Source organism: Saimiri boliviensis, chromosome 12, assembly GCF_048565385.1.
Source record: "Saimiri boliviensis isolate mSaiBol1 chromosome 12, mSaiBol1.pri, whole genome shotgun sequence".
Classification (NCBI taxonomy): Eukaryota; Metazoa; Chordata; class Mammalia; order Primates; family Cebidae; genus Saimiri; species Saimiri boliviensis.
This window is the reverse complement of record NC_133460.1, coordinates 99,063,208-99,086,061: the sequence shown is the minus strand read 5'-3', so window position 1 is coordinate 99,086,061 and position 22,854 is coordinate 99,063,208. Positions and strand designations below refer to the sequence as shown.

The window sequence follows — 22,854 nt, the reverse complement described above, 5'->3', positions numbered from 1 at the left end:
ATGCTGGGATTACAGGTATGAGCCACCACCTGCACCTAGACTAAACTTTGATAAAAATAAGTAAGTATGGGGTAAAAAACCCACACTTCCCACTTCATATCTTTATTCTTGGGGTTAATTTATGTGACAGTGTGTGAAGACTTCAAACGTGACCTGTCCCATGTGCTCAATAAACGTAAATGGTAAGTCAGTTGGTCTGTGGAGTTTATTTAAGCATCAGGGTAGGAGCACAGCCCAGAGCCAAAGGAATGGCCTGAGGTCCCTGGCAGATAAAACAGAACTAAGAAGCAGGTGATGAGAAGAATTAAATTTGTAACTGGAAGGAGAGACTGTGCTAAACCACCTTCGGCTAGGATTTTCAGAGGCTGAACACCCTTCTCTATGGTATATATCCTTCTCTTTCTCACTGGCCCCTTGTGGTACAGTTGTCCTTCAGTTGCCTTGGTTGGTGGCTTTGTAAAATTATCCCCTAAAGCTTCAGGATTGTGTAGGTTTGCCCAAAGAGTAAGTCGTGTTTATGAATGGGAGCTTTGCAAACAGTCTCCATGGGTTCAAATTCCAGCTCACCTGTTTACTAATTTTGCCACCTTGGGCAAGTCACTTAACCTTCTGTTGCCTTAGCTTCCTCATCAGAAAATAAGGACAATAATAGTACTAATTAATAGGGTTATTGTGAAGATTGGATGAATTAATCCACATAAAGCACTTCAAACAATACCCGGTCATCCCAATGCTTCCCGGCATGTAGCCCAGTAATCGCTATTCCTTCTGTTACTACTGTCTTTCCTTTTGACTGAGCAAAACCAGAACAATGTGTTCAATGAGATGGAGTTTAGTGACAGATTAGTTTGCGGACCCTGGAAAGTAAGTAGAGCTGAGACAGGTGAGTTGAGGAACCCAGGAGGGTCCACCCCTTTCCACCGGACAACGTCTTCGCAGCTTGCCTCAAGTAGAGTAACGCTTTGTCACCTTTGTCATGCCACAGGACTCCAGGACCACATCAGTGGCTTCCTGTGGCCAGTAAGTCCTACTGTGCAGTGATAGAAATTCCACCAAGAAACTTGACCTGTTGAGTATTTGGTGCCCACATCCCTTGGGCAAGCAAGCTAATGACACTGGCCTTTTTGTTGTGGAATGAAATGAGATGGCTAATGATGCATTGATGCAGGAACTGCTGGCATCATAGGAAGAGTTGTAAAGTGTTTGAGGCTGGAAGCCATGTGTGCTCAGGACACCCACCGGAGGAAGCTAACCACCTGCTCTGCAGCAGTCCCTGCTGGCTGTTCTACTCATCATGTCCTGTCTGGGGACGTGCCGGTTAGTTTTGCTAAGGTTCTGGGTCCACCCAAACTCTTCCTTGCAGACCAGGTCAGCTGGAAATTGTGCTTTGTTGTGTGGTTCTCATTGAAAGAGCTCAGCCAGCGTTGGTTTGAGACTGGTCTGCAGGTAAGCGCCTTCCTTGAGCTGTTGTTGTTTTCTGAGTCAGAGACTTAAACATGTCTTTTATCTTTTGTCATCAGTTGAGTGGTATTGACGCCATCCAAATTGCCTAACTGATATTAAATACTGCTGGTGAACCCAAGGTATTTAGCCAACCTTCAGTTTCACCCAAAGACTGTTGCTCTGGAAAAGAGACCGAAAGCCAGGCTGGTATTCAAAGCATAAAATATTGAACATGCATTTATAGAGTGCTGACATTGTGCCCACGACTGTGCTAGACCCTGGGAATATGATGGCAGTTACCTTGTAATGAAGAAGATGAAAAAGAAGAAGGAGAATGTTTAGATTGTGGTAGAGTGGAGACTGAGATGGGAGTCGCAGGGAGACTGCCTTTAATGAGGGAGTTCAGGGAGAAGAATCAGAGGAGGTGACAGAAGCCTGAGGGTGTGACCAGAAGGAGGAGAGGGAGTGGGCTTATAAACAGCTGGGGAAGAGCCTTTTGGGCAGAGAAAAGCATGCCTGCAGATCTTGAAACAGCAAGAGCCAGAGCTTGGGAGGATGTATAGAGAATGGGAGAAGAGGCTGAAAGAGGTGGTGGGGCCAGAGGGCATCTTGCATAGGGCAGTGAGAGAATAATTAGTGGACAGATCTGTTTATATTATGTACTTAAAAGATCATTCTGGTTGTTGTGTAGCACAAGGATTGAACAAACGAGTTGAAATTCCACACTATTTGAAGATACACATTCATGGATTTTTTTTTTTTTTTTTTTTTTTTTGAGACGGAGTTTCATTCTTGTTGCCCAGGCTGGAGTGCAATAGTGCTATCTCGGCTCACTGCAACCTCCATCTCCTGCATTCAAGCAATTCTGCTTTAGCCTCCCAAGTAGCTGGGATTACAGGCATGTGCCACTACGCCCAGCTAATTTTGAATTTTTGGTAGAGATGGGATTTTTTTCTCCATGTTGGTCAGGCTGGTCTCGAACTCCCAACCTCAGGTGATCCACTGGTCTCAGCCTCCCAAAGTGCTGGGTTTACAGGCATGAACCACCATGCCTGTTCCCGGCCCACACTCATGTTTTCCATAACTGTGCCCTGAACCAACTCCTAGCCTTTTACTTTAAGGAGGGACCGATTACTTATAGGCATATCCTAATGTTTCTAGTTTTCCAGCACATCTCTGGTGCTGACATTCCACCGACTGTGGTCGACATTCCTCTAGGCAAGTTGTATTTGTGAAAACTCCCATGTGAGTGGGGCACTGGTCTGATGGCATCTCATTCTGATTTTTCACATCTGTCTTCTTATGGGCTCTTTCCTAAAAGGGTAGCAGAGATGAAGTGATATTGAGGACATTTGCTGGGGTGGGGACGTGTTAGTGAAAAACATGTCTAGTACTTTAGTGAGGAGGATGGCATGCATTAACAAGGTGTAAGGTATGTACAGTGTATTGGATAATTCTTATCTGTTTGTGTGTATACAGTTATTCTTCTGATTGCTATGCAAATATTGAGAAGCTGAAACTAACAGATACTAACCAAACCCAATGCTTAAAAACTATAGAGACAGAGACCGGGTGGGGTGGCTCAAGCCTATAATCCCAGCACTTTGGGAGGCTGAGGTGGGTGGATCACGAGGTCAAGAGATCGAGACCGTCCTGGCCAACATGGTGAAACCCCGTCTCCACTAAAAATACAAAAAATTAGCTGGGCGTGGTGGCGTGCGCCTGGAGTCCCAGCTACTTGGGAGGCTGAGGCGGAAGAATTGCTTGAACCCAGGAGGCGGAGGTTGCAGTGAGCCAAGATTGTGCCCCTGCATTCCAGCCTGGTGCTTGGCAGCAGAGTGAGACTCTGTCTCAACAACAACAACAACAAAACTATAGAGACAGAAAGTGGATGAGAGAGGACTACAGGCATATGCCAACATGCCCATCTAATTTTAAAGATTTTTTTATAGAGATGAGGTCTCACTTTGTTGCTCAGGCTGGTCTCAAACTCCTGGGCTAAAAGCCATCCTCCTGCCCTGGCCTCCCAAAATGCAGGGATTATAGGCATGAGCCACCATACCCAGCCAAAATTTGTTGATTCTTGATAAGAACTTATTTTCCAAGGGTTACTTTTTTTATTTTTGAGACAGAGTTGCCCTCTGTTGCCTAGGCTGGAGTGCAGTGGCACAATCTCCGCTCACTGCAACCTCTGCGACCTCGGTTCAAGCAATTCTCCTGTCTCAGCCTCCCCAGTAGCTGGGATTACCAGCATGTGCCACCACACCCAGCTAAATTTTTGTATTTTTAGTAGAGACAAGGTTTCACCATGTTGACCAGCCTTGTCTGGAACTCCTGACCTCAGGTGATCCACCTGCCTTAGCCTCCCAAAGTGCTGGGATTATAGGTATGAGCCACCATGCCCAGCCTATTTTCCAAGTGTTGGAAGGTTACATTTAGGAGTTCTATGGAGGGATTTAAAAAATTTTCCTTCCTCTCCCTTCTCCTCCCAGTCCCATGCTGAACTTGAACATATTTTTTCTTTTCAAGCAATAGTCTTCACTAAGTTCTTTGTTAAACTTTGGAAGATAATCTTTTGATCTCCACTCAAGCAGAGGCAATTCTGAAGGTAAATAAGAGAATGATCAACCACCAGGGTTATGCTCCCTGCCATCTGGATGAATAGAAGAATACCTAGGGAGGTGACAGGTGTAGATTATATGTGTTTGCATTTTCTTGCAGAGGTTACACCCAGCAAAATTATGTCATATAGAAAACTTGAAGGAGCCTGCTGTTCAGGTCTGGGAGGAGTCAGGAGCCTCAGTATCTAGAGAGTAGTTCTAGAATGTGTAGCATCATGTCTGACATTGCATGTTGGATGCTGTGAACACAGGTCTCATGCTTTCATCTCCCAGTGGATGTGCAGACACTGGAGAGACCCAGGCAAGGGCAACTTTGTGTATTTATTAGCAATGCAACAGCAAGAGTGCCTTTTCAGAAAGGGTCCATATTCTTGTTTCTGAAATGCATAAGCACTTGAATGAAAAACTTCACTTTGCAATTTAGAAGCAGTATAACCTTGGGTGTAGTGGTGTGCTGGTGAATGTTTAACAACCAGCTCTCCAGAGGGCAGGGAGAGGAAGGCCCTGATTTGAAAAGTTTGCCAATTTCCAGAGTGTAGATGCTTCTACTGCAGCCAATTTCAAGTTGCCAAGACGAAGTCACCACTCAGTTGGGAAGGACTGGGCATAGCTGGCTCTCCCAAGCAGGCTAGAGCACCGCACTGCAGGGGTGAATCCCTTCACATTTTATTTTGTTCTCCCCAGAACCTTCCTTAAGATCTTCAAAACCCGATTTCTATATCTGTAGAATCAGTGTAATTGGGGTTGGTGGTGTTATAAGTAGAATTTTTTTATGCCACAAAAGAAGCAGCACTCGAATATAAATTTCCTCAGCAAGGCAATTTAGTTCTATAGAAGGGTACAGCTCACAGATGGAACAATGGTGAGCGCATACCTGGACAAGGGAGGGAAAGGGGTACTTATGCCTGATGGAGGTAGCCACTACTGCTGTGTTGTTCCCCTATTGGCTAGGGTTAGACCTCACAGTCTAGTCTAATTCTGATTGGCTATTTTAAAGGGAGCAGGAGTATGAGCCAGAGTGGTGGGGTGGGTAATTTGGTGGGAAGGATGGTAATGGGCAGGGCGGAGCAGGTAAGCAGGAGTCAAAGCAGGTGACCAGAGCAGGTGACCGGGATGAGTCAGGATGAGGCAGGGGGCCACGGGAGTAGATGTGAACTATTGATTGGAACTGGTGGAAAAGATTGTTTGCTGAAACTACAAGGAAGTTAAACTTTAAAATAGAGAATTAAAGAGTAAGAGGGCTGAGCATACTGACATACTGATTCCTGGAAGAGAAATTTGAGGTTCACTGTACCTAACAGTGGGATCACAGGAGTTATTATCTTTGAATACCTTTTATAAATTGTGAAGTGCCATACACACATTGGCTTTTTTCATTCATTTGTCTGAAATGCTGTTTTTAACTACTTAATGATTCTGAGGATGTCCTGGAAGGAGAAGCAGCCGGAAAGAAAAGGCAGGGACAGCTGGGAGACTTTCCGTGCTGGAGACAGACAGGTTTGTGCGGCAAAGAGACACTTCAATCAATATCTTTGTTCTTTGGTTTTTGTTTTTTAAACTCCTCTAAGGTGTCTGGGTTTGGAAGTAGAGGGAAGAAGGTAATGGTGGTACCAGGCTTAGACTAAACCCTGTCTCCACACCCTAGGCCACATGCCAGTAGACTCTGACCCTCTCTCTTAACTTGTATTTCTGTAAATGGCTCGGATGGGACCACAATCCCTCCCACTCTCTGAATCAGGATGGATGTGGCTCTCTTGTGGTCCATAAAGATGAGATGTTCTGCCAGCAGAGTTTAGACTGAAGCCAGTGCCCATTTGTTGGACTGGATTCATTTCTAAGTGGAACTGCTGGTACAGGAATAATTTGAGATCCCTAGGTGACCTTAAAAGGTTAAATCAAATTTTAGAAGGGTTTTTTGTAATGCTTCAGAAATTTCTGCTTATACAGGTTAGTGACAGTCTTTCCTGACATTCAGCTAACATGGGCATCTGTGTGCCAGGCTGCAGCTGTGGGGGCTCTGTCTTAGTCCATTTTGTGTTGCTAGAACAGAATATCACAGATTGGGTAATTTATAAAGAAACAAAATATATTTCTTATGGTTCCTGAGGCTGGGAAGTCCAAGGGCAAGGCATTTGTATCTGGCAAGGGCTTTCTGGCTACATCATCCCATGGAGGAGGTAGAAGGACAAACTAGGATGTGAGACAGAGAGAGGATAGGGGCTGAACTTTATCCTTTTATCAGCAACCTGCTGCTGTGATAATTCACTCACTCCTGCTGTGAGGGCACTAATCCATTCATGAGGGCAGAGCCTTTGTGACTGAATCACCTCTTAAAGTTCCCCTCTTAACGTTTACAATGGCAATGAAATTTCAACATGGATTTGGAGGGGACATTGAAATCATAGCAGGCTCCTGGGAGGATATGGCCTCACACGGTCTCTGCTACCACCCTGGAAGTTCAGGCATGTATTCTTGGCCCGTTTTACAGTCTCAGGGAGGTTGAGGCATGTGGCAGGAAAGGCAGGACTGGGAATCCAGTCCCTACTCCGAGCTCCCTTCTAATTGTAGTTAGGGAGAAGAGGTGGAAGTTGTATGCAAATGGTTGGACATGATCAGAGAAAGGCTGGAAGAGGTCAAAGAAAGGTGTCACTTCAGTGAGTCATCTCAATCAAAAGGTGTGCCAAAGGAGTCATGCTTTTAGGAGGAGGAGGAAAAGGCACCAAGCTGATTTTGAAATGCCTTTCTAAGATTAATCTTTGCACGTAGAAGGCAGATGTAGCCTATCAGGGCAAGTGTGTCAAGTGATTTATAAGGAGGAAATTTCCTGGCTGAATTATGATAATCCTAGTACCTCTTTGCCTTGGGGGAATCAGATTAACTGGATTTGAGTAGAGGCTATTTCTATAATCAGTAGTCCAGCGGACAGTTGCTGACAGCATCTTTTATGTTTGGAGGAATAGCAAGCACCTATCATATCAGGTAGTCACCGAAAATGCAAATCAAGTATCAGAAGTATCAGGGTACTTTTTGGGGGGAGCAGGCAGAGTCTCACTCTGTCACCCAGACTGGAGTGCAGTTGTGTAATCTTGGCTCACTGCAACCTCCACCTCCTGGGTTCAAGCGATTCTCCTGCCTCAGCCTCTCGAGTAGCTGGGATTACAGGCACCTGCCACCACACCTGGCTAATTTTTGTATTTTTAGTAGAGATGGGGTTTTGCCATGTTGGTCAGACTGGTCTCGAACTCTCACCCTCAGGTGATCTGCTGGCCTTGGCCTCCCAAAGTGTCGGGATTACAGACGTGAGTCACCATGCCCGACCATGATCAGGATATCTTTTTTTTTCTTTTCTTTTCTTTTTTTTTTTTTTTTGAGATGGAGTCTTGCTCTGTCCCCAGGCTGGAGTGCAGTGGCGCAATCTTGGCTCACTGCTGTAACCTCCGCCTCCCGAGTTCAAGTGGTTCTCCTGCCTCAGCCTCCTGAGTAGCTGGGATTACAGGTATGTGCCACCACACATGGCTAATTTTTTGTATTTTTGGTAGAGACATGGTTTCACCATGTTGGCCAGGCTGATCTCTAATTCCTGACCTCATGATTTGCTTGCTTCGGGCTCCCAAAGTGCTAGGATTACAGACATGAGCCACTGCACCTGGCCAGTATTAGGGTGTCTTAACTAGTGAAAGCCACAAGTGGCAGGGAAGCCCACCATCGTACTGCCCACCCCCCGGGAGTGTTTGTGCCAACTAATAATCCTGTTTACCAAACTCACATGGTATAAGAAAATGAGACTGTGGAAGCCAATTTAAGAGAAGGATCATTTTGGGCAACTAATAACAGGGTAAGTGAGTGTGTAGCTTCAAGTAACTACCACTTGCCATAGCAGGAAACGGGCCTTTCAGTAAACTGTAAATTAAGCACTCTATGCATTTATTTAATCTCTTGAGTATCTTGTTTTCTGGGCTCAATACTAGCGCCAGTCTAGCACAAAGAAAGGGAGTAGGAGGTGGGAGAGTGCACATCTCTGGGATATGTGTTTACAAGTCAGTGGGAACCATTGGGTTAGAAGCAGAGAACGTATTCTCGGTAATGAAGCCATCTCTCTGAAACGTAGAATCTCTCTGAAACAGACTGCAGTCTCCCTAAAATATAGACCACCATGAGAGTAGGATTCCTGTCCTTCGGCCGAAACCAACCTTACCATACAGAGGACCATCTTGGGATCGCAAATCCAGACCAGTCCCAGCCAGAGACACATTTCCAGTCCAGGCCTCAGCTCAGGCTAGAGGTGGCAGAGAGGGTCCTCCCAGTGGCAGGCCGTTGTTCCTTGCTGTCTCACTCTGACTCTATACATGTTCTTTTCCCACAAATTGCTGATCCTGGAAGAATTTCTGTTTATACTTCAAGCATTGTTTCTCATCTGTGTTTTTACTAGCAGGTGTTGCCTTTGGCATGGTGATGCAGCTGGCATTCACCAATTCTGAGCCATGAACTCAGGATCTAGTGAGTACATTAGACTAGCTTGATTTCCTTCTCGGCTAGATCATTTTTTCCTGTGGAAATCCCCTACACAGAGCTTCCAAATATGGCCAAAGTAAGACTATTTCTTCTTAGCTATATCTTCTTGGACAAGGTTTATAACTCTTCTTAGCCTTGATTTTCTCCTCTGCAAAACAGGAATTATACAGCAGTCCCCCATAAGGCAATCGTGATGCCGTTGTTTTGATTGTGAGTAGGAATTAATTGTAGTAGTGCCTGTAACATCGTTAAGTATTCAGTACATTTTACTTGTTATAATAATATAATAGTGTTCTGGAGTTATTTATTGCAAATGTCAGAAGTTCAGGACCCTGGAGCTTCACATGGGAGATGCCCTGTGGTGTTATTAGGTGGTAACCCTATTTTCCCTAATTCAAATATTGAACTGACAAGTAAAGAGATGAAACTCAGGCTCTTTGATGTTTGAAATCAGAACTATTTCAGAAATTTGGAGGAAGTGACCATTGAGCTTGCAGTATTGTAGGGCCAGGATTGATGCATTGTGAAAGAAAAACAAACGAAACACAAACCAAGAGAGACACTGGTGATGGAACAGATGTTCGGTGCTGGAGGACATGGAGGAGAAGGAAATATTTTATCAATCTAAGCCGCGTGAAAGCTTCAGAGAAGCTCAGGACCTGGGCTACGCCATATGGGTCAAGTTTAATTTGAACAGATGGGGAGAAGAGACACCATAGCAAGGGAGGCTACAGTGGGAGTGAAGGCACTGGGGAGAATGAAGATGTTAGACCTGGAAGTGGTCAGAAGGCCTCACTCGAGAGACATTCATAAATTAATACAAATAAATAGTAGGGTATTTTAGTGCTTGGACTCTAGAGTCAGACTGTCTGCGATCAAATCACTTAGCACAGGGATAAGTACTCAGCAAGGTAGTTTCGTCTTAGACACCTAAAGAGCTGACATGAGCCATGCTATTGAAGATATCTGATGTTAGGTATCTGATGTTAGGTGGAGAACTTTAGGCTTGATGAATTGGGACTGAGAGATTTGGAACCATTTCTGTTGTTGTTTTCCTTTTTCTTTTTTTATTATTTTAATGTTTTTTTCAAGGCGGAGTCTTCCCCAAGCTAGGGTACAGTAGCGTGATCTCGGCTCACTACAACCTTCACTTCCTGGATCCAAGTCATTCTCCTGTCTCAGACTCCCGAGTAGCTGGGATTACAGGCACCTGCCACCCCATGCCCAGCTAATTTTTGTATTTTTAGTAGAGATGGGGTTTCACCATGTTGGCCAGGCTGTTCTTGAACTCCTGACCTCAAAGGATTCACCCACCTCAGTCTCCCAAAGTGGCTGGAATACAAGCATGAGCCACCAGGCCCAGCCTATAAGCTTTATTTTCTTAAAATAGTTTTAGATAAATAAACAGATTGAGAAGATAATACAGATATTTCCTATATACTCAGCATTTGATTTCCCCTACTGGTAACATTTTGCATTGATATAATACATTTGTTATAATTACTGGACCATATTGGCACACTGTTATGAACTAAAGTCCACGCTTTATTCAGCTTTCCTTAGTTCTTACCTAATGTTCTTCCTGTGTTCTGGGATCCCATCCAGGATCCCACATTACGTTTAGTCATCACGTCTCCGTAGGCTCCTCTTGGCTGTGGATCATTTCTCAGACAGTCTTTGTTTTTTATGATCTTTACGATTTTGAAGAGTACTGGTCAGGTGTTTTTGTTTTGTAGAATGTCCCTCAGTTTGGGATTTTTCTGATGACTTCATTAGGATTATGGGTTTGGTTTGGTTTGGTTTTTGGGAGGAAGACTACAGAGGCAAAGCGCCCATTTTCATCACATCATATCAAAAGTACTTTCTATCAAAATGACTTATCACTGTTGATGTTTACCTTGCTCATGTGGCTGGGGTATTATCTGTCAGAATTCTCCATTGTAAAGTTAGTCATCTTTTTCTTCCTATCCACACTGTACCCTTTGGGAGGAGATCACTATGTACAGCCCACATGTAAGGAGTGGGAAGTTAGGCTACACCTCCTTGGGTAGAATCCTCTTTGCTGGTTGCATTTGGGGAAAAAAGGGCCAGGGAGTAGGAAACTTTCAGCCATCTGAGACAAAGGAGTTGAGGGCCTGGATTCATGGAGAAAAGGGATGAGATACAAGGGCTGCGAGGGTAGACAGAGTTTAGTGGGAAATGACAAAGAGGGCAGAATCAAGGTTCGAGCACAGGTGATTAGGGGACTATTCTGGTATAAAAAGGTCTGGATTATAAGTCACTGCACTGGGTTACTGCCAACTCTATTTCTTGGCTGTGCCACCTTGGGTGAGTCACTTCGTTCCTCTGAGCCTCAGTTTAGCTATTTCTAAGAAGGGGTTGAAGGTACCTGTTCTTCCTACCTGAGAACCCTGTGAGAGTGAAATGAGATAGAGCAGATGAAAGGGTTTTGGAAGCCATCAAGCACCCTGTTGTTCCAAAGGTTTATGGATTAGGGAGTGATGGTACAATGGGGAAGGATGGGGACTTGAGATAGAGATTGTGTCTGTTACCTGCGAGACACTGAATACTTCAGATGACCCAGAGCAAGCTGTAACTAATAGTATTCTGTCACAGGTTTGTGATATTTAACCGCTAAGGAGATTTTTATTTCAAATGTGCTTTCCCAGATGTTCTGTTTCTGGTGGTCTAGTTCCACAGTCTGTCCCCCAGAGAGAGGTAGCTTGGGCAAGAGGAGGCTAGTCCCAGATTTGAAAGAGGGACTCTGCTTGGCGTTGTGGCCTTCCTTTTGTGACCTGTAATGACCTCTGCTGGACCGCACTGAAGATTTCTGGGATTTCTTTCAATGGTTTCATTCCCCTAGTCTCATTGCCTGAGATCGTTAATAGACATTCCAAAAGTAACACATCAAAAATGGCATTTTGCTCTCTGTCCTGCACTGGAGTTCAGAGACGTGGCTGACCTGGTTTGCTTGACTGTGAAAGGCAGTGTGAAACTCCTCAGTAAGCTGTGCAATCGGCTGCTTAGCTGAGTAGTGAGAATTCCTCCAAACTGGATATTCTGCAGTGGAGGAATCCCCTTACCTTTTCAGGCTGGTAGACTCCTGGCTCTTCATAGATATTTTCTCATTGATCAGAGGGTGTACAACCATGCTCTTGGTTTTTCATTGTACAATCATTATTTAGGCAACAAAATTGATGAGCCATGGAAGGTTTTAACTGTGTCTGCTCAAGTTTCAGGGTAAATCATTGACTACTCAGTATAGTGGAAAGTATTGGGACGCCTGAGTGCTAAGTGCGCCTCTGCCAGTAACTCCTGATGACGTTGGACCAAGAATGTAAACTCCTTCTCCTCAGTTTCCCTATCAGTAGAATACGTAGGGCCCACTTGGGTCTTGAAAGATGGAACAGTCAAGTAAAAATTCGCAGCAGAGCCAGTTGGCAGATAAAGGGAGTACAGAATCAATCTCATGTCTATATTGCATATGACTCAGCATATTTCAAAATCGTAGCATCGAGTCAACAACCATACATTTGGAAATAACCAGACTGTTAAAGACACTTATACAAAGTTAACCTCTTGATTTGTTTTTGAGGAGAGAGATTCTTTTGTTGACACTGACTTGAGTTGGGATGAAATAAGAACTGAATTTCTTTTGGTCTTCGGATTCTGTCCTCTAATAAGAAAAGCCCATTTCTTTACAAATGAGTTGTTTCTATATGTTTCTGCCTAGGCTGTTGTATGAAGGAAGGGCAAGTAAACACAGTCTAGTTTCTAGGTGAGAGCAAAGCACGTCATCTCTGGACATGGAGGATTTTGGTGTAAAGTATATTTCCAAAGGGAAACTCTTGCAAAATGCAGACGCTGATCCCAGTTCTGACCTTGGCAGCTGGTGCCAGCATTGGCAGTGGCTCCTTTATTCAGATGCAGAGAAAAGCCAAGAAGTGAAATGATATTTTCCTTCCCTCATCATTACTCAGCATGACTGCCTTGCTTAGCAATAAAGAAATTCAAGTGTTAAGAGACACTGCAGTGCATTTTCTTATCCAAACATGCATTCTCCTGTATAGTCAAGCGATTCACTATGTTCTTATATTGTTGTTGAAGAGAATGGTCTTGTGAATTACTTTTGAAATTCTAAGTCTTCTCTGTAGCTGGTGTCTGAATTCTGAGGGGAAATAGCTCTTAAATTGGAGTATGTGTAAGAATCACCTGAGTAATTTACTAAAAAGGTAGATACCTGACTCCCACGCTTAGTCACTGGGGCTGAAGAACCTACTTTTTTAAAAAAATTGTACTTTAAGTTCTGGGGTACATGTGTAGAATGTGCAGGTTTGTTACATAGGTATACATGTGCCATGGTGGTTTGCTGCATGCATCACCCTGTCATCTACATTAGATATTTTTCCTAATGCTATCTCTACCCTAACCTTCCACTCTCAACAGGCCCCAGTGTGTGATGTTACCCTCCCTTCATCTGTGTGTTCTTTGTTCAACTTCCACTTATGAGTGAGAACACGCAGTGTTTGATTTTCTGTTCTTGTGTTAGTTTGCTGAGAATGACAGTTTCTAGCTTCATCCATGTCCCTGCAAAGGACATGAACTCATCCTTTTTTATGGGTGTATAGTATTCCATGGTGTATACCTGCCACATTTTCTTTATCCAGTCTATTATTTATTTATTTATTTATTTGTTTTTTGAGAACGGAGTTTCGCTCTTGTTACCCAGGCTGGAGTGCAATGGCGCGATCTCGGCTCACCGCAACCTCCGCCTCCTGGGTTCAGGCAATTCTCCTGCCTCAGCCTCCTGAGTAGCTGGGATTACAGGTACACGCCACCATGCCCAGCTAATTTTTTGTATTTTTAGTAGAGACGGGGTTTCACCATGTTGACCAGGATGGTCTCGATCTCTTGACCTCATGATCCACCGGATTACAGGCTTGAGCCACCGCGCCCGGCCATTATCCAGTCTATTATTGATGAGCATTTGGGTTGAGAACCTACATTTTTTTTTTTTTTTTTTTTTTTTTTTTTTTTTTTTTTTGAGACAGAGTTTCGCTCTTGTTACCCAGGCTGGAGTGTAATGGCGCGATCTCGGCTCACCGCAACCTCCGCCTCCTGGGTTCAGGCAATTCTCCTGCCTCAGCCTCCCGAGTAGCTGGGATTACAGGCACGCGCCACCATGCCCAGCTAATTTTTTGTATTTTTAGTAGAGACGGGGTTTCACCATGTTGACCAGGATGGTCTCGATCTCTCGACCTCGTGATCCACCCGCCTCGGCCTCCCAAAGTGCTAGGATTACAGGCTTGAGCCACCGCGCCCGGCGAGAACCTACATTTTTAATATATGTTCCAGAAGGTTCTGATTTGGGGGATCCATATAGTTGCCTTGAGTGTTACCACCTGGGTGCCATGCTCAGATATCAAAAACCTTATTGCTACGCTTGTCCCCTTCATAAGCCAAGCCCTAGCTGCTGCTTTTAGAACTGTACTTGAACTTGCCTATATAAATTAAAGGTATAATGATAATAATTATTTTTGACTTACAACAATTTTCTGATTTATACTAATAGTATGGAAGGAGCATGAACTTAGCAGTCAGAAAGGCCTGGGTGTGGATCTTTGAGCTTCCTCTGTTACTTGGGCAGGTTGTTCAACTTCTCTGAGGCTCTGTTTCCTTATCTGTCAACATGACAATGGGAGCAGTATTACTCGCTTGATTGAGAGAGAGGGGTGATGAGGATGGAATAAAGTGGCTTATATGTAAACACCTTGCCCTATGTGTGGCATTTAGTAGATGCCAATAAATAGTACTTATCTCCTTTTTTTTATAGGAAGCAGGGATTAACTTTAAAAAACATAAGCACTTGGCTGGTTGCTGTGGCTCACATCTGTAATCCCAGGACTTTGGGAGGCCAAGCTGGGTGTATCGCAAGGTCAGGAATTCAAGACCAGCCTAGCCAAGATGGTGAAACCTCATCTCTACTAAAATTACAAAAATTAGCTGGGCACAGTGGCAGGCGCCTGTAATCCCAGCTGCTTGAGAGGCTGCAGCAGGAGAATTGCTTGAACCCAGCCAGCAGAGGTTCCAGTGAGCTGAGATCTGTACCACTACTCTCCAGCCTGGGTGACAGAGTGAGACTCTGTCTTGAAAACAAACACACACACACACACACACACACACACACACACACACGCTTAAAGCAGATATTCTTAAGGAAAACTTTTTTTTTATCTGCAAGGGATAGATTTTTTTGGCCTTGATACACATCACTTTAAAAGTCAGTGATTGTTTAGAGATCTTGATAGCATGTCCCTCCTAATTCTTTTAGATAATACAGGAGTTATGTTGTAAATACAGGTTTTCAAGAGAGATCCCAGGAGGTAGATAAGGAAATGCAGGTGAATTGCAACCTTGGTATCTTTGTGGCCATTCCCAGGGTCCATTGCAGAGAACACAGATCAGATGTTCCACCTGAAACGACACCTGCTCCTTGTCGGAATCTCACAAGAAGAACCTTGTTTCTCAGAAGGTAGCCAGTAATGGATTATTTGGACTATCTTGTTCAAACTCTTTCCAGGCAAAATGAGAACGTGGTAGAAGTCTGAGAGAAACAGTGAACTATTGTACTTGTGGTGTACAGTGAGCTCCTTGTTGTAAGGTGTTTTCTAAGCTGAGTTTCAGCAGTATCTGCCCACATCTACCCCCTGCTCAACCCGGCTTTACCTTTTGAGAGAAAATCATCTTTGTGTTGGTTGATTAATTTTAGGTTCAATGCTCTTGTCCTTTACAATGCTCATGTTATTACTTAAGAAGTACGTTTTTATATATCACCGTGTCCCTCCTTCTGAGGCTCCACATCACAAAAGGACTTTGGTAGCCAACACTGCCCGTCTGCATTCTGCGGCTGGAGAAACTGCAAGGTAAATGAAGACCCTCGGTGAGCTCAAAGCCACGAGTGTCCTCTCTCTGCCTTCTCTCTGAGCCGAGAGTAAAGGGGACTCTGTACATCCCAGTCTTGAAGCTGGGAAACCTCCATAACTTCTATTCTCTGAAGGTCACACTGTGGAAACCAAGAATATTCTTTTAGTATTTCTCTTAGTATCCTTGAAAGCTCCATCATGTGATGTTAGGATCTGAAAAGATCCTGTAAATCCTCTGGGCCAATCCCCTTTGTTTATGGGAAAGGAAACTAAGGTTTAGAGAGATCCATATTGTTCCTAGTTTATTTATTTATTTATTTATTTAAATTCCTGCCTACCGTGTGCATATCAGACACTATGCACATAACAGGAGGCTCACCATAGGCCCCCAACAGGTTAGATGAGTTGCCATTGATGATCAGGAATGACCCTCTGGTAAAGCAGGCTAGAAACTGTTGAGCACATACTAAGTTAATAAGTAAAGAAACGTTTACCGAGTGCCTTTGGTGCATGAACATTTCCACTGTGTCCCGAGAAGCTTGGAGAAGGAGGGAGAAAAATACAACTGGGGAGACAAAAAGGATATACTTGAAGAAATGACCCCCATCTTCAAGGACTTACAGTCCACAGGGAACCCCTTCTGAAGGTGCCTTCTAAATCAAGATAAAGACATACTACAAATCCGTATTACAAAATATTGAGCCAAGCACGATTGTATACTCAATAGTGCAATGATGCCATCCTAGAGAAGTTTGGGAGGAAAGGAGAAGAGAGCAGCCTCCACTGAGGAATATGCCTGGTGTTTCCCCCCCTGGGCTGTTAAAGCCACAACTGTCATATGGGTCTTTGTGTCTCCAGGATTATGGCTTGGAGGGACTGCTCCGTTCACACTGTCGAATCAGTCTGTGTGGCTCATTTGACACCAAAATCACAGAGATATTATGATAACCCCTTTTGAAGGAATGCTCTCTACTCACCTGGATCTTTTGTTGATTTTCTTTCAGTGGCCCACCCTCAGGACCCTCACCACCCATCGGAGAAGCCTGTCATTCACTGCCATAAATGTGGGGAGCCTTGCAAGGGTGAAGTGCTTCGGGTCCAGACCAAACATTTCCACATCAAGTGTTTCACCTGCAAAGGTATGGTTCCTCCAGCTTCCTGGCTCAGAGGCATGTCACGGTCAGGGCTTGCCTTGGGTCCAGCCCATCCCCTTAACTCCACATTGGGTCATTGGATGATAAGCAAATGCCCTCAGAAACCCTGCCATCATTTACTGCCAGTTTGGGATTCAGTTAGACTAGGGCGAGAATGAAGCCTGCTAAAACCAGTGGTTCATGGCCTTTGGGTGCTTGCTGAGGGCCCTTCTGGAAGTAGGGACTAACACTGAGAAAGAGCAGTAAAAATACAGTTCTGTGTTTTTTGCCTTATTTTTCTTTTTCTCTGAAATGACGAACTCCTACTAAAAAGTAACTTGTCCCAATATCCATTAGTTATAGGAGGCCTGGAAAACTTGAAAGATTGGGTGCCAAGTCACTGGCTCCTCTGTGTGTGTGTATGTGTGTGTGTGTGTGTGTGTGTGTGTGTGTGTGTGTGTGTATGTGTGTGTACAGAAAAGTACCTCCCCTACAAGAAGCTACCAGTTTGGCGTTGATTTCCATTAACAAGCCTACCTTTGGGAGTTTACAAAGATTGGCATCTTTGTATGAAATATGGTCAACCTGCTATTCCAGAGCCAGGGCATGGCTGACTGGGGAAAAAAAGGAAAAACGATTTTGTGTGTTTGTTTGATAAATAGGTTACTTGGGCTGAGGGCATGTCTGGGTGGCTCAGGATGGGGTTGAAGGATGTAGGAGAAGGAAGGAGGATGAACTCTGAGTGTACTCTGTAGATTTACTTTGTGCCCTGGATGGGGTAAGCACCCTCAGTCCTATGCCCTGCGTGTGGTAAGCACCTTCATTCCTGGAAACTGGGTTTCATTTTGAGTGTCTTACGTCCCAAAGACTCATTATTGTCATCCTAAGCCATCCATCCACGGCCATGGGGCTCTCAGGTGGATTGCAGGCTTCCTAGTGACCATAAAATACATGAATAAAGGAGGAAGGAGTGCTTTCCTGGAGTCCACAGCTGTTCCTTATGCTGAGGGTGAAATTTTCAGGAGAAGGAACTCTTACATGTGTAGCTAGGGCAGGGAGGTGGAAGGAGGCGAGGGTATGAGCTTAACTCCCTCAAATGAGCTCAATGCTCGATGCATGACATACGTTACAAATGCTGTGTCCACATTTTACAGAGGGATTATTATTATTATTATTGTTATTATTTTTGACACGGAGTTTCGCTCTTGTTACCCAGGCTGGAGTGCAATGGCGCGATCTCGGCTCACTGCAACCTCCGCCTCCTGGGTTCAGGCAATTCTCCTGCCTCAGCCTCCTGAGTAGCTGGGATTACAGGCACGCGCCACCATGCCCAGCTAATTTTCTTTTGTATTTTTAGTAGAGACGGGGTTTCACCATGTTGACCAGGATGGTCTCGATCTCTCGACCTCGTGATCTACCCGCCTCGGCCTCCCAAAGTGCTGGGATTACAGGCTTGTGCCACCGTGCCCGGCCTACAGAGGGATTATTTAATCCTCCTGAAAACCCCTGTGAGTCAGTACGATAAACCCCAGTTTTCACCCAACCCAAGTTGGCCATGAGGAAATATCAAGGTCCCACCCAGGGTGCTGTGCTGTCACGTTGTGTGGCTTAAGTCCTGCCTTGCCATTAAGTACCTGTCTGATTGCAGATAAGTTACTTGTCTCTCTGTGGCTCAGTGTCCTTATCTGTGAAATCAAGAGACTAGACCATATGACACATCATCCCAGGTCTGAAGTTTGCAGATTCCATATGCCAGATAAGTGCATATTAATATAGAACATAGAGGTACTGAATTAGAGCTTCTTAGTTTTCTGGTTACATCCAGTTTAGCTAACTTGGAGTCACAACTATATTTTTATTTTTCCTCCTGTATTTATTGGGAATGGCTCAAAGGATAGATTTGGTATGAAATAAATACAATCCATAAATGACTGTAGCCCATATATATTTTATTTATTCTATTCCATTCATTCATTCATTCATTTGAGATAGAGTCTTGCTCTGTCGCTCAGGCTGGAGTGCAGTGGAGTGATCTCAGCTCACTGCAACCTCTGCCTCCTGGGCTCAAGTGATTCTTCTGCCTCAGCTTCCCAAGTAGCTGGGATTACAGGCAACCACCACCACACCCTGCTAATTTTTGTATGTTGTTTTGTTTTGTTTTGTTTTGTTTTCTGAGGTGGAGTCTAGCTCTGTCGCCCAGGCTGGAGTGCAGTAGTGCCATCTTGGCTCCCTGCAACCTCCACCTCCTGAGTTCAAGCAATTCTTCTGTCTCAGCCTCCCAAGTAGCTTGGATTACAGGCTCCCACCACTGTGCCCAGCTGATTTTTGTATTTTTAGTAGAGACTGGATTTCACTGTGTTAGGCTGGTCTTGAAGTATGTGGGTTTGTTTGTTTGTTTGTTTGTTTGGTTGGTTGGTTGGTTGGTTTTTTAGTAGAGACAGGGTTTTTCACCATGCTGGCCAGACTGGTCTTGGACTCCTGCTCTCAAGTGATTCTCCTGCCTCAGCCTCCCAAAGTACTGGAATTACAGGTGTGAACCACCACACCTGGATCTCTCTCTCTCTCTTTTCTTTGTTTCTACTTGAACGTATGAAGTAATAGCCTCAGACTGGAGAGTCACTGTTCAACACATCAAGGTATTAGAATAGACAGCCATTTATCCCTGTGGGGGGAAAGTTTACTTTTTTTTTTTTTTTTTTTTGGTTGTTTGTTTTGCTTTTTCTCTTTTAGTTTAATTCTAAGGATCAAATCTAAGTTCCTCATTTTGGAAAGTTGTATCACATGCTATAAATGTGTTCTTGAAAAGTTTTTTTGTTTAAATTAAATTCTATTTTAAGAACACTTGGTATTTGTAGGAATTATTGTTCAATTCAACAAAATGTTGCTAAAATAAATGAGTCATCTATCCTTATAAATTTATATTTTCTCATGCTTAACCTGGCAATGGCTACTATCTTGTGTCCCAGTGTTCTGGAATCACCTTTTCTTTAATATCCAAAGAAAGTGGTTTATGTTCCCGGTGCCTTATATTATAGGGAGTCCATGACTTTTCCCAAGATTCTAGAGCAGCACTGGCCAGTAGAAATATCATGCAAGCTGGCACATGTTTACCTGTGTGACAAACCTGCACATCCTGCTCGTGCACCCCAAAACTTAAGTAAATAAATATTATAAAAGATGCAAGTCACTTATATAATTCTAAATATTTTAATAGCCATATTGAAAAGGTTGAAAGGAAAAGGTACAGTTACTTTTCATTGAAATATTTTATTTAACCCTATCTATCCAACATATTATCATTTCAACAAGCAATATAGAAAGTATTGAGATATTTGACATTCTTTCTTTTCCATACTATCTTAACACATCTCAGTTTCTTTTATTTATTTATTTATTTATTTATTTATTTATTTATTTATTTTTTTGAGATGGAATTCTGCTCTTGTTGCCCAGGCTGTAGTGGAGTGGAGTGATCTCGGTTCCCTACAACCTCTGCCTTCTGGGTTCAAGTGATTCTCCTACCTCATCCTCCCAAGTAGCTAGGATTACAGGGGTATACCACCAGGCCCAGCTAATTTTGGGAGCATTATTTGTAGAGACAGGGTTTCACCATGTTTCCCAGGCTGGTCTTGAACTCCTGACTTCAGGTGATCCGCCTGCCTCAGCTGCTAAAATGCCGAGATTACAGGCATGAGCCACCACACTGGCCTGACACATTTCAAATGGTCAATAGCCACATGTGGCTAGTGGCTACTGTATTGGATGGAACAGTTCTAAAGATTCTTCAAGGTGTACATTCTTGTGGTTCCCTCACTCCAAATTCTTGCCAGTATCAAAGTCTTGATCTCCTCCTGTGAGTGCTGTGCCTTTTTCATTGCTTCATCTCACACATTTTTCCTCTCTCTGCTTTTCCATAGTACCACTACCCCAAGGCAGCTGTTTTCAGCAGACTTTGTTGAAGATCTGGGATAATGGTGGGAGGTCACAGCACAGAATAGGCAGCAACTGCCCTCATATTCTCAGGCCATCTCCAACTGGAGACCTTTCTCATTAGCTAGAGCCTTTTCTTTTATTTTTATTTTTATTTTCTTCCTTCCTTTTCTTTCCTTCTCATTCCATTCTATTTCTTTCCTTTTCTTTCTTATTCCTTCTTTCATTATTTCATTTCATTCTTTCATTCCAGCACAGTTTTAGGTTGTGGGAAAATTGATGAGAAAGTACAAGCCAGGACCATTTTTCAGCCTTATTCTGAACCTCATCTGCACCATCTTGCCAGGGCTTGCTCTCTCTACAAAGACCCTTCTCTTCTCCATCCTAATCAGATCAGGACTCTGAATTTCCTTAGGGTGTTTACTTTTTCTAAGTCCCAGCAGAAATAGCAGTCTTTTCCCTGAGGAATGCTGTCTTCCTCCTAGCCCAAGGGACCCGGATTGCAGCCAAGTCCTAAAACAACAGTTTCGTTTTCTTCCTGTTTCACCTACAGTTGCGATGTTCAGGTAGTGAGCTGATGTCCTGCAACAGAAGATTTTGGGTGGGGAGTGTGTTCTAGAACAAGCCTGGGCTTTTGGTCAAGACCTGGCTGAGTGCACAGGAGGTACACTCCACTTCTGACTGTGACCTTGAGTCCAGCCAAGCTTTCTCCCTGGAATTCCCTCCCCTCCCTCCCACCTGGCTCTCCTTCACATGTATATGTTTTCAACAAAGCCTTCTATTTCTTGAGTGGGGGCAGAGGTTGATTTCCCTTAGAAAGAAATGACTAAGATATAAAAGCCTTTGGGAATGAAAAGCAAGAATGAACACTTTTTGCTAAAAATAGGTTTTGAAAAAAGGGAAAAAGGGGACGCTGAACATTTTACACAAGAGCTAAACAAATATGAAGGTGGGAAGGGGTTGCTATGGAGGAGTTCGAGTTGATAGCACAAACTTAGATCAGTTTCAGACCCCATGGCTTCACAGATTTAGCTGTGACAGGGTAAGGATTGGTGAGTAGAAGTTTTACTGGTGAACTCATGCCACTTTCTAAAATGCCTGAGGTTGTAGGATCCGATGGTCTAGGAGTTACTCATCCATTTACTACCTGTTGTATTTTGTGGTTGTTTTGAGATGGGGGTCTCACTATGTCGCCCAGGCTGGTCTCAAAGTCCTGAGTTCAAGTGATCCTGAGTAGCTGGGATTACAGGCACATGCCACCATGCCAGGCCCATTTACTAAATGTTAATTGAACACATACTCCATGCAGGACACTGTGCTAAGTGCTAATAATAGAGATCACATACCAGGTTGTCAAAGAACTCCCGGGGTATTGGAAGAGCCATATAAGTAAACAACATTTATGAGACCAAGTAATAAGTCCTATGATGGAGAGACGTAGAGCCTGCAGACTGGAGGCCGGGAGGGCCACAGGGGAGACAGAATGGAGATGGGGAGAGCCACAGGTGAAAATAGTGTAAAATACTAGCAGGTATGATAGAAAACAGAAGATTTAAGAGACAAAGTTAGGGTTGATAGAATATGATGAGTGACCGAACAGCAGGAGTGAAGAGGATCCAGGTGTCCAGCTGAACTTCCTGGGTAGATAGATGAAGCTACCACTAAGGAAATACAGAAGTACCTTACAGGGTAGTGCTGGAGAAAGATGAGTGCATTTTGGGGTATATTGAGGTTGAGTAACATGATACATCCAGAGTCCAATAGGGCTCTGAGATAGTGGTCTATATTGGGAAGAAGAATTTGGAAGCCCGTGGCATGTGAATAATGACTGAAGCTATATAATTTGTGTGAAATTTACCTGGGAAAGAGCAAATGGCAGGAACTGAACACTAGAAGATGCCAGCATCTGAAGGAAGGGAACCTAATTCCCATTCATCACCTCGGAAAATGTACCCGGCTGGTAATGAGCGGAAGAAAGTGGTTTAATTGATGGACGGATTCTGTAATTAAATGAAAAGGAGATCCCAAAAGCTTATGGTATTTCTTGTAAAAACCCAGTGGGAGTAGAATGTGGCTGCAGGGTTCTGAGTGGAGCGATTCTGTCTTCAGTATTCAAATGCTTTGCTTTGTATCTTTGTCCATTACAGCATTCATCTCACTAATTTAAAGTTGTTCTAATGTGATCCGTTCATTCTGTTATACCGTTCCAGTGATGCAATAGTTTTTTAATGTTTCACTTTCTATCATGGTTGTATTTTGTGCTGTATTAGAGAATTAGAAACCTGAAAACAA

General features: G+C 43.8%; 1 protein-coding gene across 21 annotated transcripts in view; it reads left to right on the top strand.

Annotated features, from left to right (window-relative positions):
- Positions 1 to 22,854, top strand: part of ABLIM1 (actin binding LIM protein 1) — a 403,495-nt gene that overhangs the window by 209,990 nt on the left and 170,651 nt on the right. For all 21 annotated transcript variants that reach the window (XM_003922182.4, XM_003922180.4, XM_039464994.2 and 18 more), the window contains one exon: positions 16,504 to 16,638. In XM_003922182.4, coding sequence (XP_003922231.2) covers positions 16,504 to 16,638 — 135 coding nt within the window. The remainder of the gene's footprint in view (positions 1 to 16,503; positions 16,639 to 22,854) is intronic.